Source organism: Microtus oregoni, unplaced genomic scaffold (genome assembly GCF_018167655.1).
Source record: "Microtus oregoni isolate MIOR12 unplaced genomic scaffold, Mior012 000037F_ref0000500, whole genome shotgun sequence".
Lineage (NCBI taxonomy): Eukaryota > Metazoa > Chordata > Mammalia > Rodentia > Cricetidae > Microtus > Microtus oregoni.
The window spans coordinates 19,165,411-19,182,002 of NW_024543096.1; the positions used below are offsets into that span (position 1 = coordinate 19,165,411).

General features: G+C 43.6%; 1 protein-coding gene across 6 annotated transcripts in view; it reads right to left on the bottom strand.

Annotated features, from left to right (window-relative positions):
* Window positions 1–16,592, bottom strand: part of Cobll1 (cordon-bleu WH2 repeat protein like 1) — a 141,617-nt gene that overhangs the window by 83,052 nt on the left and 41,973 nt on the right. Inside the window, exon 1 of one of the 6 annotated variants that reach the window (XM_041631524.1) lies at window positions 3,981–4,279. The exons of the other annotated variants lie outside the window; for them this stretch is intronic. Coding sequence (XP_041487458.1) covers window positions 3,981–3,988 — 8 coding nt within the window. The 5' untranslated portion in view covers window positions 3,989–4,279. Of the gene's footprint in view, window positions 1–3,980; window positions 4,280–16,592 lie in introns of those variants that run through there. 6 annotated transcript variants of the gene reach the window in all.

Below are 16,592 nucleotides of genomic sequence, written 5' to 3' on the forward strand. Positions count from 1 at the left end.
TAATGTGAGAGGATCCAGCTCCTGTGGGCAGGGTCAACCCTAGTCTAGTGCTGGGTGCTTTAAGGCAGCAGGCTGTACAAGCAATGAGGAACAAGTCAGTAAACAGTGATCCTTAAAAAAAAAAAAAAGAAGAAGAAAAAAAAAGGAAGAACATGACTGCTCCCAGGTGTGGTGGAGGAAAAGGTTTATTATAGGTGAAAGGGAGGGCATAGCCAGAGGCAGGGACATCTGGGAGGATCCAGAGTGAACAGGACCCTGAGCTAGGGCACCTTAGGAGAGTGTTGGGGGAGAGCAAGAGAGCAGACAATGACCACGAGGGTCAGCCTGAGCCAAGAAACTGTCATAGCCAAAACGGCTGTATTATATAATGGAAAGGGTAGCCCAGTCCATGGGCTGTATAGGTTTAGACCAGGTGACATGGTATGGTAGCCATACCCTTTAACAGGTAGGGACTGAGGAATGATGCTAGGAGAACCTGGTGGCCAAGTCCGCTCTGATATGTTAAACAGGCTCCTGAGTTAATCACTTTTCTTGGTTTGAGATAACAGTTCCTTCCTCCAGGTTCCTGCCCTGGCCTCCCTCAATGGTGAACTTTATATAAGAGCTGGAAGCGAAATAAACCCCTTCCTCCCCACACTTCTTTTGCCAATCGCATTTTATCGCAGCAATAGAAACACTGTGACACTGCTCCACCCTTGGTGAGTCATCTGAAAAGCATCACGGGCTCTCTTTAGTGTTGCAACAGGGAGAGACTCCTTTTGACAGGGCTTTTCTGAACAACTTTGGGTCACCATTATTAGCAGAGCAGGCTGAGGTGGCAAAGGCAGGGACGGAAGAGGCAGCAACAACCACAAGCATGATGAGGAGAGACCCGAGGAGTGGGGCAAAACAACAAAGAGCAGAGGCAGAGGGGACCGAGAGGGACCGGTTGTGGGAGGGAAGTCAAGAGAAGGCAGGGAACAGAGGCTGACAAAGGAGGCTGCAATGGCCTAGGGAAGAGAAAGACACCCTGTGGACTGGTTGCACAAGGAGTTCCAGAGAGCTCTCAGGCCTTACCGGCCAACAATTTAGACCCACAGCCAGAGAAGTCACATCTAAGGATCGCAATACCGTAGGTTCAGAAGCTGCAGCCACAGAGCTGGGGTTCCCAGATTCTGAGGCCTGTATGAACACTCTAATACAAGCAGGTGGGACCTGCTGCTGCTTGCTCCTGTTGGCAATCAAGGCTTATATAAATTCCCAACTCTGTGTGGTAAGGGACAAGGGAACAAACTAGTTATTAAATCCCATTGCCTTTGACCTGAGCGCCTGGAACCTCTCTGGCTTCTAAAGGGCTCTAGGCTGGAGGCCTCTGGGTCTTTTCCAGTCCAGGCCCATAGGAACTGGGCCATTTGTCAGCATTAGAAAAGTTACTCCTCGCCTCCCTAGCTGGGTGGGGCAGAAGGACTTTCCCAGCTGTCTTAGAAGACTTTGTTTCTGTCCTTACCTAATAGTAATTTCTCTCATTCCACAACCGCCACAGCCCTGAGCTCACACTGCATTCACATGTATGGACAAACTGCAAAAGCTGTTTCTGTTCGTGCATATTTTATATTCTCAAAACAACTCTTAAGATCTTTAAAGGGGGTCCTACCATCACAGTTTCAGTGCACAAGCGTTTCTTAATAAACATTGCTGCAGACCCTCTGTTTGCAGTCAGTACTTCTTGCTAAATTTAAAAACCTTTGGTGTGTAATGCACAGCTATTTCTTGAGTCTAAGTTCTTTACACACGAGTGACGCTGGTATATGGAAATGCCAGACCCACACGAAACACTGTGTGTAGCTGCTTCTGGGAAGCCCCCTATGATACGTCCTCATCTACCCACTGCCGATCTCTTTGGAAGAGCCAGCTCTGATGCCATAGCCTCTAGGAGGACAGCCTTCATCTCTCGCTCTCCATCCTCAAGTCCTAGATTTCTAGCTTCCATTTGCCAAGCAAGTAGAGGCCACATTCATTAGCTATGACCATGTGATTCCCCACAAGATACAGGCATGTGCATTTACCTATTTCCCCTATTTCGGTATGTTCCATTATGGAAATAAATTTATTATTTTCATGGTACGATTCCATCGCCACTAGAAGCGTAACCAAGGATTTGAAAATGGGAGAGGTAAGTGTACAGCGAAAGTACTACGATGTGACTGTACCCCTTCCTCCAAACTTGGGTGTTAGAAATGGAATACTGACCTGGACAGAGATGGGAGGAAGCTGATTGGTCTACAGGAAGACTGATGTCATTACAAAAGGCTTACGGCTGTTCCTCTGCACTCAACCACATGAGGGTGCACCACCTCAGAGGGGCCTGGTGCTTGCTCCTGGGCTGGCCAGCCTCCAGAACACTGAGGGCATGACTTTCTGTTCTGTTCTTTATATATCACCCCAATGGTGGTATTGTGTTAAAGCTGCAATAGCAGTACCATGAAACTTCTGGAAAACCCCATGAATGAAGTACTGAAATATTAAATAAGGTTTCCCCATCTCCTCGCCCACTCCTTTTTTTTTTTCTTGAAAGAAAAACAATGGTCAAAGCCCTTCATGATGAGTCAAGAGGACACAGGGGTAACTCTCAGCAGGGGCTACTGCAGGAAGCTACACCAAACATTTTCATATGAGCAAAGAGGTCAAAAAACAAGAGACAACATCACCTCTGGGGTTGCTATGGTAACAAACAAAGCCTGTACAGATATTCTAGTCCTCACCCTATTCTATTTACTGAGGGTTTTCAGTGGTAGCTGAGACAAAAAAAAAAAAAAAAAAAAAAAAAAAAAAGACAACAAAGGGCAGCTGAGACTATGTCCTAAAAAGAAAAAAAAAAAAAAAGGAAGCTGATTTGGGAGCACGGATCACAAGTCTTCTTTGATATAAAGTAAACAGCAAGAGGAAATCCTCTCTCATCTTCCAGAAAGGAGACTTTTAACACAGACAGTAATAAAACTTGTACCTGAGGTCATGAGGAAATGTTAGCGAAGTGGAAACACAGTAAACGTAAATAAATCTGAATTTTTTTAGTTAAATATAATGTGTTAAAATCAACCTGACAGACGTAACCATGAACACATTTCCACTATCAAGCTCACTCCTGCATGAAGAAATCAATCAAGAATTCTTTCTACACTTGAATCCAAATTCGGAGGACCTGCCTTAAGATAAGGAGTCAGTTTATTTTGTGCTTTGGGCATGTGTGATCACATGTATATACTTGTGGAAGTCAAAGGTTAACCTTAGGCATCACTCTGCCTGCTGTCCACCTTGGTTTTTAGACAGGGTCTCTCTCATGGCCTGGAACTGACTGATTAAGCTCAACAGTTGTCCAGAGAGCCCAGGGATGTGCCCATCTCTACTTCCCCAATGCAAGGATTATACAAGCACACTGGTATACGCAACTTTTTACCTGAGTTCAAGGATTAAACTCAGGCTCTCCTATGCATTTTACTGAGGGAGGTATCTCTCCTGCTCTCGTGTCCTTTCTGACTATACAAATTCTAGAAGTTGTCGTTATTCATATAAAACACAACACATCTTGCTAGGCAGCAAAGGGAATGCACCAAAATATGCACTCTTGTCACAAATAAAAAAGAACATGGCCACTGCAAATCTTAACAGCCACACCAAATAAACACGAAGAGAGGAAGAGGGAAGAAATGAAGGCACCGTGTCCTAGAGGCAAGGACTGGCACAGTCTTACCTGAATTTTACTACTAAGAGGACTTAAGACGTTTCTAGAAAATGGGTGGGATGCACACGCAGAGACAGGTAACACAGGGCAGGCCTTGGAAAGGATCCTGAAGTTCAGTTTCAATGTGGTACAGGAGAAGCTCATGAAACCGTGACCACATACACACAGAAGGGGAGGAGGGGGAAAGGAAGGAGGGAGAGGGAGACTCTGAATGAATCTCAAATCACACCGTGGAGTCTACATATGAGAATTGTTAACTTACAGTTCCATTTTCTTCAGATCCAAGATACAACATCACAGCCAATTCGTTTCTCGGGTTCTTTCTCAGCAGCCCCAACCCACACAGCTTCTTAAAGGCTTCTGTTTCACTCCCTAAACCACCATGCTTCTCAGAAGGCCTGGAACAATCTCTAAAGGTTCCCTCCCCCTACTTCCTTGCCTTAACTTCCTTGATCTAGCTCAATCACACACCTCTCAAGCAGCGTTTGTTCCGTCCTCTCTTACCCCCCTAGACAGGACAATGCTGGCATTTCCTGAGTCCCTTGTGCTCCTTGAACACTAATCTGTAACCTGATCGTCAGCCACCACTCTTCTTCTCAAGGGTCACATTGTCCAAGTGAATGACACCTCGTTCATGTTAATCACTTAGCTCCAACAACCACCAAGGAGTTGGACTTCTGGTTCAACTCTTCCTTATTGCTGTCATTACTCTGGAAACATCAGAGCCTACACTTATGGTCCATCCAATACCTTAACTAGTTCACTGGCCTCCTCATACTCCTATTCTGTCACCTCAAAGACGGTGTTAATCCCTGAAATACCTTGTGCTAGCCAATTTTTATTGTCAACCTGAGACAATCTAGAGTCACCTGTGAAAAGCAAACCTCAACTGAAGAATTGCCTAGATCTGACCATGCTGGAGACATGTCTGTAAGAGACTGTCTTGACTGCTACCTGATGGAGAAGGGCCCAGGCGATTGTGGGCAGTACCATCCCTGGGCAAGTGGTCCAATGCTATATAAGAAAGCTAGCTGACCAGGAACCATTCCTCCATGGTTCCTGCTTCGCTTCCTGCTCTCCTGACTTGCCTCACCGATGCACTGTGACCTAGAAGTACAAGCCAAATAAGCCCTATCCTTCTCTAAGTTGCTTTTGTGGTCACGGTGTTTATCACATCAAGAGAAAAACAAACTTGAACATAGTCCCACTTCAGGAAACATAAAAGTTACCCAATGTAGTATGACTCAGCAAATAGCAAACCTGTGCTCTAGAAGTTGAATATTTTACCACGTGACCAGAGTTGCTACTTTTCTGTGTATATGAAGTATAATAAAGATTAGATTTTTAAATGCTCTTAGACACATAACACGGTAACTGAACAAGATAGCTGACAAATTGCTTTGACAGTGTTATACTAACATAACCATAGAAATCAATCAGTATAGGAGCCAGGGAGATGGCTCAGCAGGTAAAGGCACTTGCCACCAAGCCTGCTCAATGATGGAAGGAGATAACAAATTTCTACAAGTTGTCTGCTGCCCTCTACATGTACATGTGACAGACACAAAAATAAAGATAAATAAATAAATGCTAGGTAGAAAGATAGAGGGATGGATGGATGTCTTTTTGAAAAGAAATTAAATCACTACAGAAAAACAAATGCACAAGGTATACAGAAAATAAAAGGGGGCTGGCCAAGAGAATAGGGGTGGAATTTATCAGCTTTTCTTTTCAAAGGTCTGCTAATTCCAGGCAATAGCAAGAGAGATGATTTGTAGGAGCAGATGTTGAAAATAAAGATAGATAGATAGATAGATAGATAGATAGATAGATGGATGGATGGATGGATGGACGGACGGACGGACGGACGGACGGACGGACGGACGGACGGACGGACGGACGGACGGACAGACAGACAGATACACTATGATAGAGAACTAGAGATCACAAACCCCATTTTCATAGATCATGTAAGTGCAGAGGTTGGAGAGGACTAAGAAAAATCTAGGCGAGGTGAGGGAGGGGAAGAGGGAGTTGATGGGAAATGACCAAGCTAGTAGATGGCAAGCAAGGTTGTCAATGGTGTTTGGCTGGATGGTACCACTGTTCAAGGCATCAGAACTCAGAGATTTTCATACTTAGTTCACAAGAGTGAGGGACACAAAGCAAAAATGCAACACACAGAAAATCCAGCATTTCCTCTTGGCTAAACAGAGTGAGTGTTGTCCAAGAAACAAGGGCGTTTTTGAAAAGCAAGAACAGCAGCAAAACGTCTACGAGCGAGCTCAAGGGCAGGCTAATCACTAGATCAAATATTGATTCTCAAAGGGCTTGATTTTTAGCATTTTTTATTTTTTCGATTCAGATTTCCAACCAGGTGAGAGTACCAATCACCTCTTAACTGCCCACCAGAAAGGCAGAGCGGAGAAGCCTGTTTTAACCAACGCCCAGACAGCACTGCAGATGACCTCTCTGCTACTCAGAAGAAACAATCAAGGGCAATGGGGAGACTCAGCGAAGACTACTGGCTACTTCTCCACACGGGGAGGTTCACACTCACAGGGCTAACTACAGAACTTCATCATGCTTCCACACACAAGAGCCAGCTGGCCTTTCCCCACCCCCTCTTCCCTTCCTTTGTTTTCCTTAAGCTTGCCATTCTTCTTTTTTTCTTCTACATTCAAAAGCAGGAGGAGAAACAGATGAAGTAGATAAAAATATAAAGAAAGAAACTGAGACACAAATAGTCTTTGTCGTTAACCAAGAACAAAGGGTTTCATTCATCTATGCCTGTGAAATTATGCGCCAGGGTCTAACACTTGTGCAATAAATAGAAAGGCTGTTGGGAAGAAAAGAAAATAGACCACACAAGGGACTTCAGAAGTGAAAGCTGAGCTTGTTCAGGACATCACCAGCCATGAGGGGGAATGCTCTGGAGGACTCCTACTTCTCTGGAAGTAGTGTTAGGTAGGCACTTGATCGAAAAGTCACACCCAAAGATACAACTCGGCCTGGAAATAACTTCCTTCCTCCTCACGTGTCTCTAGAACATCAAGTATCAGCTTGTAAGTGTCTCTGAAAGAATGACTCCCATCAAAAGTCTCCAGCAAAATCCACATCTCGATTTCATTCCATTCATATAAATTATATAAATATATACACATAAGTATACATTGTATATTTACAAACTTCATCCTGTGTAGCCCATCCTTACAAAAGAATGTTGCCAAAAATTATCCCAAAGATACATGGACTCAAACACGCTCCTAAATTTATATATATATATATATATATATATATATATATATGTGTGTGTGTATGTGTGTTTGTGTATGCATTTAAATTATGTTATTATATAATCATAAATATAGTATATAACATATAAAGTACAATTTTATATATTACATATAATTTTTTTCCTGGCATTTGGTACTAAAAACTCTCAACACTTCTTACTACTTGCTAGAATATTCAGCTTCTCAAAAAATTTTAAGTTAACTGTTAAAAGTAATCACATTTAATGTGTTTTCATTGAGAACATACCAATGGCATGGATAAAACCTCTTGTAACTGAAAAGCAGAAATTAAATAATCTTTTGCATGACAGGAGAAGAAGGACCAAAGCTGACATGTTTATGATGACTGGGGGGTGAGACAGGTCAGGAAATGTGGCTATGGAAACAAGCAAGGGCTCATTCCACTGTGACTTTTTCAGTAGCTGGGGTAAAAACCCCAGCCTGAGCTTCCTTCCTGTGTGTCTTCCTGAATGACAGAACCAAAACCTGGAGCATTCCCTGTCCCAGGTTCCCTTCCACCCAAGGCTCTTCTGACCAGATATGCAGGCCAGAGATCAGGAAGGAAATGAGTTCAGCAGGGCCAATGTGCGCAGCCTCTGAGGAACAACCCCACACTCTATAATCACTGACTATATGAGGGTGGAAACGGCAAAACGTGAGATGCATTAAAGACAGGATCTGAGATGCTGTGAGCCCCCATTTGCGGTTCTTTTCTGGGATTCTGGGAGCATAACTGTCCTTGGGATGCACTTCTCCACCTGAAGGTAGCAGACGTGGCAGGTCTCTGGATGGCTACATACAGCATCGCTGCATGGATGGTACTGCTTTCACTGCCTAAAAGCCCTGCTACCCCCAGCTGGCACCCATTTTACAATTTTTCATGAAATTCTTTTCTATTTAAAAGTTATGCATCAGTTGTCTAATCCCAACACTAGTGAGGGCAGAGGCAGACGGATTTCTGCGAGTTCCTGGCCAGCCTGGTCTACATAGTTCCAAGACAGCCACAGATACATACATACATACACACACACACACACACACACACACACTGTATATGAGACAGATATGATCAGTGCTCAATTTTCCCAGTGCTTTATTTTCCCAGGTTTTAGGGTGTGTGTGTGTGTGCGTGTGTGTGTGTGTGTGTGTGTGTGTGTGTGTGGTGGTGGTGGTGGTGGTGTTGAATGATGCTGAGAACTGAACATTCTAAGCACACATTCCACTACTAAGCTACAACACCAGCTCCCAAGTGCTTTATTATATAATCATCAAGTCTAGAAGATGACTTGTAATCAATGCTCAAAAGCTTAGTCTATCTCCAAGGTAAAAGTTAGAATTCACCAAAGGAGAGATTAGTGGTCAGAAAAGTTCATCGAATAAATTCACTTTTCCAGCCTTCTACAGAGATGATTTGCCAGCAAGGGAATGGAAGTTCTCTTATCCACTTCTGGCTGGAATACCAAAAAGCAGACAACAGAAAAATTCTCCTTCAACTCCTGATTTTCAAAGACCTGATTTCTTAAAAGGTAAGACAGGTACAGCACCACACACTTTAGCTCTAGTTACCCAGAAGCCTGAGGCAGAGCGATTCCTGGAGTCCAGGAGTTCAAGACCAATCTCAGTGACACAGCAAGGTGCTGTCTTGACAAATAGTAGTAAGGGCAGAAACATTGAAACAGCATTCACAATGCGGATTTTGAGGGTGAAATGTTCTGAGTTACTTCCTCCACTGGTTCGAAAGTCACCTGGCTTGGATTCAGAAAACCACAGCCTGACAGACACACAGCAAATGAGCGTCAAGAAAGAAGCACAAGCATGTCCAGTATCGATCCCCACTGGCTCCTGGAAGAGCAAAGTGGGGCCTTCAACCATTACATAATTAGAAATGGCTGCTGTTTCTAGATAAGATCATGATTAGCACGGAAGCACAATTCTTAGTTAAGGGAGCCACCTTAGAGTTGGCAAGAGACTTGACCCTAGAGGGGCTCCCAGGTGCCCAAGCCAAGGTCCCCAGTTAGTTCCTTGGGCAGCTGAGGATAGGGAACCTGAAATGACCCTATCCTATAGCAATACTGACGAATATCTTGCATATCATCATAGAACCTTCATCTGGTGATGGATGGAGATAGAGACAGAGACCCACACTGGAGCACTGGACTGAGCTCCCAAGGTCCCAATGAGGAGCAGAAGGAGGGACAACATGAGCAAAGAAGTCGGGACCACGAGGGGTGCACCCACCCACTCAGACAGTGGAGCTGATCTATTGGGAGCTCACCAAGGCCAGCTGGACTGTGACTGAAAAAGCATGGGATAAAACTGGACTCTCTGAGCATGGCGAACAATGAGGGCTGATGAGAAGCCAAGGACAATGGCACGGGGTTTCAAACCTACGTAATATGCTGGCTTTGTGGGAGCCTAGCCAGTTTGGATGTTCACCTTCCTAGGAATGGACGGAGTGGGGAGGACCTAGGACTTACCACAGGGCAGGGAACCCTGACTGCTCTTTGGACTGGAGAGGGAGGGGGAGAGGAGTGGGGGGAGGGGGAGAAGGGTGGGAGGAGGGGGAGGGAAATGGGAGGCTGGGAGGAGGTGGAAACTTGTTTTTTTTTTTCTCCTTTTCTCAATAAAAAAAAAATGGAAAAAAAGAAACAACCCAAGTTAAAAGACTGGTATACAAATGTCGACTCCATCACAAAACAACCTTGAGCCAACTACTGGACCTTTAAGCCTGGATTTCTTCAAATTCAGATTGAGCAGTAACAATTATATAGTAGTTATATAAATTGTACATAAGGAGCCATAACCATTTATATGTTCTGAGAGGGGAAAAGACTTTTCCCTTTAAAAAAAAATAAAATAAACCCACATTATAAATGGTTTGGGGCTCAATAAAATTTCTAGCACTAAATATTTACAACAATTTTCTACTGTTTTGCATTGGTGTTTCGCCTACATGTATGTCTATAAGTTGTGAGCTGCCATGTGGGTGCTGGGAATTGAACCCAGGTCCTCTGAAAAAGCGGTCAGGGTTCTTAACTGCTGAGGCATTTCTCCAGGCCACAGTATTCTCCTTATTCTTTGCATCTACAGAGAATACTTTTGAGCCTAAACTCTGCCTGTGGACACTGCCCTTCATAGATTCCTGCCTAAGATAAATATTTAGGGAGAAGATTAAGTGACCTGCTCAGCTGGAGTGGGGATTAACTCCCTTTCCAGGCCCACCAAGATCCTGGAATCCCTCCTTGAAGAAGACATTCCATTGGAAGACACACCCAAGGCTCCCACCCATAAACATTTCCACCCCGAATTCCATTTCACTCCTAATCAGGGATCCCTACTCTACTGGGGAGAGAACAGAACAACAACCTTATCTCCTGCTGCAGACAATCAGCTTTCTGAAAGAATCCTCCAGGAGACAGGGGCCCTGCACTGTTTCCACTGGGACCTGACAGGCCAAGAAAATGAGTCAGCCTTGGAAGCACCTTGTTCCTTCTGGGGCGCCCTCTACACTAAAGTGGAAGGATGAATGGAACTTCTTCTCACCCAGAAGAAACTCTGCTATCCTTCTTTGAGGCACGTTCCAGGCTTTAGAACGATTTTCAAAAGGAGGAATTAAACTGTCTTAGATGTTCAAAACGTCCAAAAACTCTTCCCATTTTTATTTGCTCTGTTATAAACTTGACAAATTCCATTTTTAACAAAACTTAACTGCAAGTAGTTTTAAATTAGTTTGACATCAATTTTTATAACAAATACATTATTATCATAACACTCTATCTGTGCTCAAAATTAAATCCTGAATAAGGTAAATCACTAAGGCTCTGAAAACAGTCTACCTGCAGAGACTTTAGCAAGCATGGTTTCCATGGCAAGCTGTATGTGAATTCCTTTTCAATGCTTGCAGGCCTATATGGGAGCGAGAAACAGCATGAAAAACAGTGTCTGTCACAGAATGGAGAAAACACTCAACAATTGAGAGCAGCGTTACCTACCGCCTGTTCCTTAGAGGCTGGTGAGACTATAAATATACCCTTATTTTTCTTTTTACTAGGGCTTCAACCCAGGGCCTCACACATGCTAAACACATGCTCTATCACCAAAAAAATGCCTTCAGTCCCTTTTAGTATAACTGATTTTGAGACAGTTATTGAGAGAGTCTCCCTAAGTTGCCAGCACCGGTCTACTCTCCTGCCTCCACTTGGTGAGCGGCTGAGACTATAGGAATGCACAATCACTCCTAGCACAACACTGCTTCTTAAAGTGCTATGAAGCACAGAAGGAATTAGTCTCACCACTAGAAAAGCAATTTTCAATTAGATTACAGGGGTGTGTGTATGTGCTAATACTGTGAAGTGTTAATGGCATTTTAAAAACAGCTTTACATAAACAATTTAAACACTTACTCATAATTCACAGGAACCTGTCCCAAATCATGAGATTTCCAACGTAGGACGAGGTAATACATACTTAGAAACGACAGAAGGGACGGTACATAAACTATTTAAACGCTTACTCATAATTCATAGGAACCTGTCCCAATCATGTGATTTCCATTGTAGGACAAGGTAATACACACTTAGAAATGACAGAAGGGACAGCATTTAAACTACTTAAACACTTACTCATAATTCATAGGAACCTGTCCCAAATCATGTGATTTCCATTGTAGGACAAGGTAATACACACTTAGAAATGACAGAAGGGACATAAAGAAGACAATGGCACGCTTTCTTTGTTAAACCAAAGAATCACCGGACTTTGTCACGTACCAATCTCTCTGCGATGAGAACTAAGCCCCAGCCTTCTCAACCTCGTCCTGGTGCCAACAATGCCTGTTCTTACGCTGTGGTTATAATCCTTCAATGATGTGTGCCATTACTCATGCAACAGATATGAAAGAAAATGACATTAGTCTAAAGACTGTGTACCTCACGGAAAAAAAAACCGACCTTGAGTTTCAGAGGTATTCTATACCAAGCTCGGGTCCTGAGGAAAAGGAACCCTGCACGCACTCATAGGCACTTCATTCCATTGCATTGCAGAGCACGAGGAGGGCGGACAGAAACCGGGGTGATCCTCCTGAAGAATGTCCCGGTACCGTATTTAGAACTGTGACACTTCAGTGCCCCCTTGCTAGGCACAGCGACGGCCCAGCAGATTTCATCCTACTTGGCGCGTTCCACCGTTCAGCCAGGTGCACACTGCCGAGCAACGCCAAAAGCAGAGAAGGAAGGAGAGAGAACAGAGCTAACCAGGCCGAGGGGCAGCGCTATGCCACAGATTCTTCGGGCTACATCATCCCCCTGTATCAGCCCTGTACGTCAGAGCAGAGACCTTGTCAAATACGCAAATCTTTTCCCCACCCAACAAGTACTAGTGTTTTGAGACTTAGTATTATTAAGAAAAGAATGTGAATCTTAAAGCCCTTTAAGCCAATGCCAAAAGCAGGAGCCAATAAAAACAGAAGTGAATTGTGAGCAATGCTTATCACAGTGGCCAGTTTTCACTAAACCCACTTCCTCCTAGGGCCCTTCTCATCTCCGTCGCTAGGGAAAGTGGGTTCCACATATCAAGTAATCAAATATGTTTATTTTGAAAGGGAAACTACGACTTTAAAGCATCCCTTTTAAAATTCTTCCTTTGCAATAACGTTCTAAAGGGGAATTACTTACAATTGTTTTTTAAACAACGTAATATTTTGAAGCTCTCAGAAGGCTTGGAGGATACAAACAATATCCTCCAACAAGAGACGAAAAGGAGTGCTATTATATGGCAAAGTGCATACTGATAAAAATAAGCAATTTCCCCCAAATTTAATTTAGCAAATAAAAATAACTTTTTCTCATGTCATTGCTATTGATTATATCCCTTAATCATGTTTTATTAAGCACATTATTGTATTCAGCCTCTAATCTTTTCTCACCCCTGAGTTTCTAGATTGACCACAATATCCACCAACCAGTGTGTCTAACTCTCCCATAGACGTAAACAGTATCTCCACTACAGCTGCACTGGGGTTGGAATGCTATGACGTCATTTTATAACTCCTAAGAATATAGATACATCTACAATATCTAAGACACTTAAATGTTGAAAATGCACAGCTAGACTTAGATAAAGCCCTTGGCATTTGAAGTTAAATGACAAATTAAAATGTATATATGTAATTTCAAAGTTACATTTAACACCAGCTTCTAAAGCTGGGGGCTCTCAACCTGGGAGATCGAAGGACCCCTTTCACAGGAGGATACTTATCAGATATATATTAGATAGTTACATTATGATACATAACTGTAGTAAATTCCAGTAACAAAAGTAGCAACAAAATAATTTTATGGTTGGGGTCACCACAACCATAAAGAAACTGTATTAAAGGTCCCAGTACTAGGAAGATTGAGAACCATTACTCTAAAGGAAATATGCTAGTCTTTTATCAGGATGAAAACGTATGATTTTTCAATATATATGGATCCCAAATAAAAGGAACAAGTTCAGCTGACTTGGCAAGCAGCACAAAGCATTTCAAGAGCACACCTCAGGAAGAGAGGCCCCTGGACACTGGACCTCCCCATGGAACATATTATTATTCTGTAGTGGTCTGCAAGAAAATGGCCCCCAAAGAGTGTGGCACCACTAGGAGGTGTGGTTCTGTTGGAGTAGGTATGGCCTTGTGGGAGGAAGTATGACACTGTGGAGGCGGGCTTTGAGGTCTCATATATGCTCTAGCCACACTCAGTGTCTGAGTTCACTACCTGCTGCCTGCATAAGATGTAGAACTGTCAGTCACCTCTTCAGCACCATGTCTGCCTGCACACTGCCATTTCCTACCATGATGATAATGGACTGAACCCCTTAAATGTAAGTCATCCCAATTACATGTTCTCCTTATAAGAGTTGGCTTGTCGTGGTGTCTCTTCACAGCAATAGAAAGTCCAACGAAGACACATTCATTCATGACACTAACTATTATATATCTTGTCAACATATATTTAACTTCAAACTGCTTTACCTAGATCTGTGCTTTCAATGAAAGGATTTAAGAACACAGCAATATCTCAAGGAAACAACTGGAAAAAGTCTAAAAGTTACACTATTTTGGAAAGCAGCTGACAGTCTCTTCCAGAAATCAGGGTGGAACCTCTCCCTGAAAAACTCACCTGTGGAGGAAGCCATCAACAGAGCATGTAGGCCAGAGATACAGAAACTTAGGAAATGATCAAAACCACAGGAGGAAGGCAACCTGGAAACTCACGGAATGACCCACTGGGCTCGCCACATCTTTATTACTCTCTTGGAAAACAAATTATAAGATCTTTGCCAATTACCTTGTGAGGAGAAACAGTGCCTACTGTCAACAGAATCCAGAAGATGGCTGAATGGTGACAGAGCCAGTGCTGACTGGACGAGGCCAGAAGAAGAAACTGAAGGAGAATTTTATTCCTGGTACCAGGAAAAACATGGAATCTCTGTGACCCACATGCAGGTTCCAACACCCAAAACTCTATCTCTGATTTCTCTTATGAGCAGAAAACCGTAAGCAGAGAACTGGATGAACATGGTGTTACAGAAGACTATGTAGACAGATACCTGATCAGAAAGCAGAAAGAGCGGGGTGTGTCAAAGCCTGCGGCACACACGGACTGCAGACGTCCATCAAGGACAAACTGCACTTGCCAGATTCCTACAAGCAAGCTGGAAGGAAGTGAGCTGTTCGGGGACAGCACACACTGTAGCTCTGGCCTAAGCCTCCGTGTCCCTTCTGTACTTTAGTGTTCACAGGTTCCTACCCATGAGTACAAGCCCTTCTGGAGAGGCACTCCTTTCTTGGTGCCAATCCAGGAGCGGGGTGGTACCCTCTCTGGCTGAAGGTGGTGTGCACCTGCTGGGATCTGTAAAAAGAAAACCTTGAAACCTCACAACGTGAGTGCTGGTCACGGTAGACATCATTTGAGGAAATTTCCAGGACAGAACAGATACCAAGAATATTTGAGAGTCCACTAAGCCAATGTGAGAATTGACTCACATAAGGTCAAGATACTATCTTGGAAAATTGAAGAATATTAACACCAAAAAGTCTTTTGATGGCCGGGATAAACCAAATAAAATTTCATTTTGGTGCAAACCAATCTACCAGGCTGCCTAGATGAGAGAGGAGGCAGTGATTGAGGAGAAGGAAAAGAACTACAGCACTCCCCTAAACAAAAACCCTAAAGACCGTCACCATGACAACTATCAAGACTGCAGCCAACTACTGCAAACCCAAGCAGCTCTGCACAGATCTCAGGGGTGTGATAACCAAAGTTCAGCATGTCCGTCGCGTACAGTCGGTGAGATCTGTATTATCTAAATCCTAAGATTTACACAATCGTCACTTCAAAGAGCAAGGCTGCGAACTGAGTCACACTCGCAGTCCACATCATTTCTGGGTTCAATATGCTGACATAATCCCTTGCTGTTTCGAAACGAAAAACGCTGTGTGTTGTGACTTGCTGCTTCTCGGCTCCAAATACACCCTCTAATGAATACCTTGTGATAAGCCAACGAATTATTTTAACACTGCTCCAATCACTTCACCGTGCCAGTTCAACCTTTCGCAAAGGGTTCAGAAGGGAGGCTTACTCCACTGCCAGCCTTGTGCAGGGTGGGGCACGAGGGATGTGGATATGGGACCTCTAGCAAAGCACCATCCATAAACAGACCTTGGCCCAGTCATGGGCAGGCACAAAAACGTAATCCTTTTGCTTTACCTTGACTTTGAAGCCAGAACCCACAGGCTTGTCCGTTCTGAAGGCCTTCTGCGTTAGTATCAAGGCCACCCTGAGGCCTTGCTGGAAGGTCACGCATGGAACAGCTCTTCCTTTAGGTGCCCCCTCACACTCAACCTTACCTATCCCCACCATCCAGCACCCTGGGAAGGGCATCCGTTTTTTGCCTGTAGCTCTTAGGCAGCCCCCATTGTCCACACCACTGACAGCTGACTGCCTAGTCCCCAGGTATTCTCTGAAGAGTTGTCTACTTGTCAAGTATCTCTAAATCAAACCATCTAGTTTCCAATGGGTGTGTGTTGTACTTTCTCCAAGGAAGTGTCCCGCTTCTGTGAATGTATTCTCCTATGGCAAACCGGCCTCACCCTAGGGTACTTGTGTTTCCTTAGGTATCATAATCACTCTTTTAGGCAGCTGATGACTCTTCATGTGAATTCTCTGCTGAACATACAGTGTGGATCCTGTTTCCTTATCAAAACCATACTACTTCAGAGGTCAAATAGTTTTCTTCTATACATGTACTGAGAAGATCTTCTATTGTTACTTAACCTATTCTTTCTTAGTCTTCCATTTCTCTTAACAGTATACCACCTTCATAATTCTTAAGTTCACCCTAGAGTCCAGAATGCCCAAGTATGCCATCTATGCTAGCCTAATGTCACTTTATGATAAAGATGAGGCCTCAGACATTAGTGGCATTCTGAGATAGCATTCCTATGCATCAAAAAGTTTAAGAAACAAAAAACCTTATAAAGAGCCTAGGTTCCCGCCCTGACAAAACTTTACCTAAACCTACTAGGCATCTCAACTCTC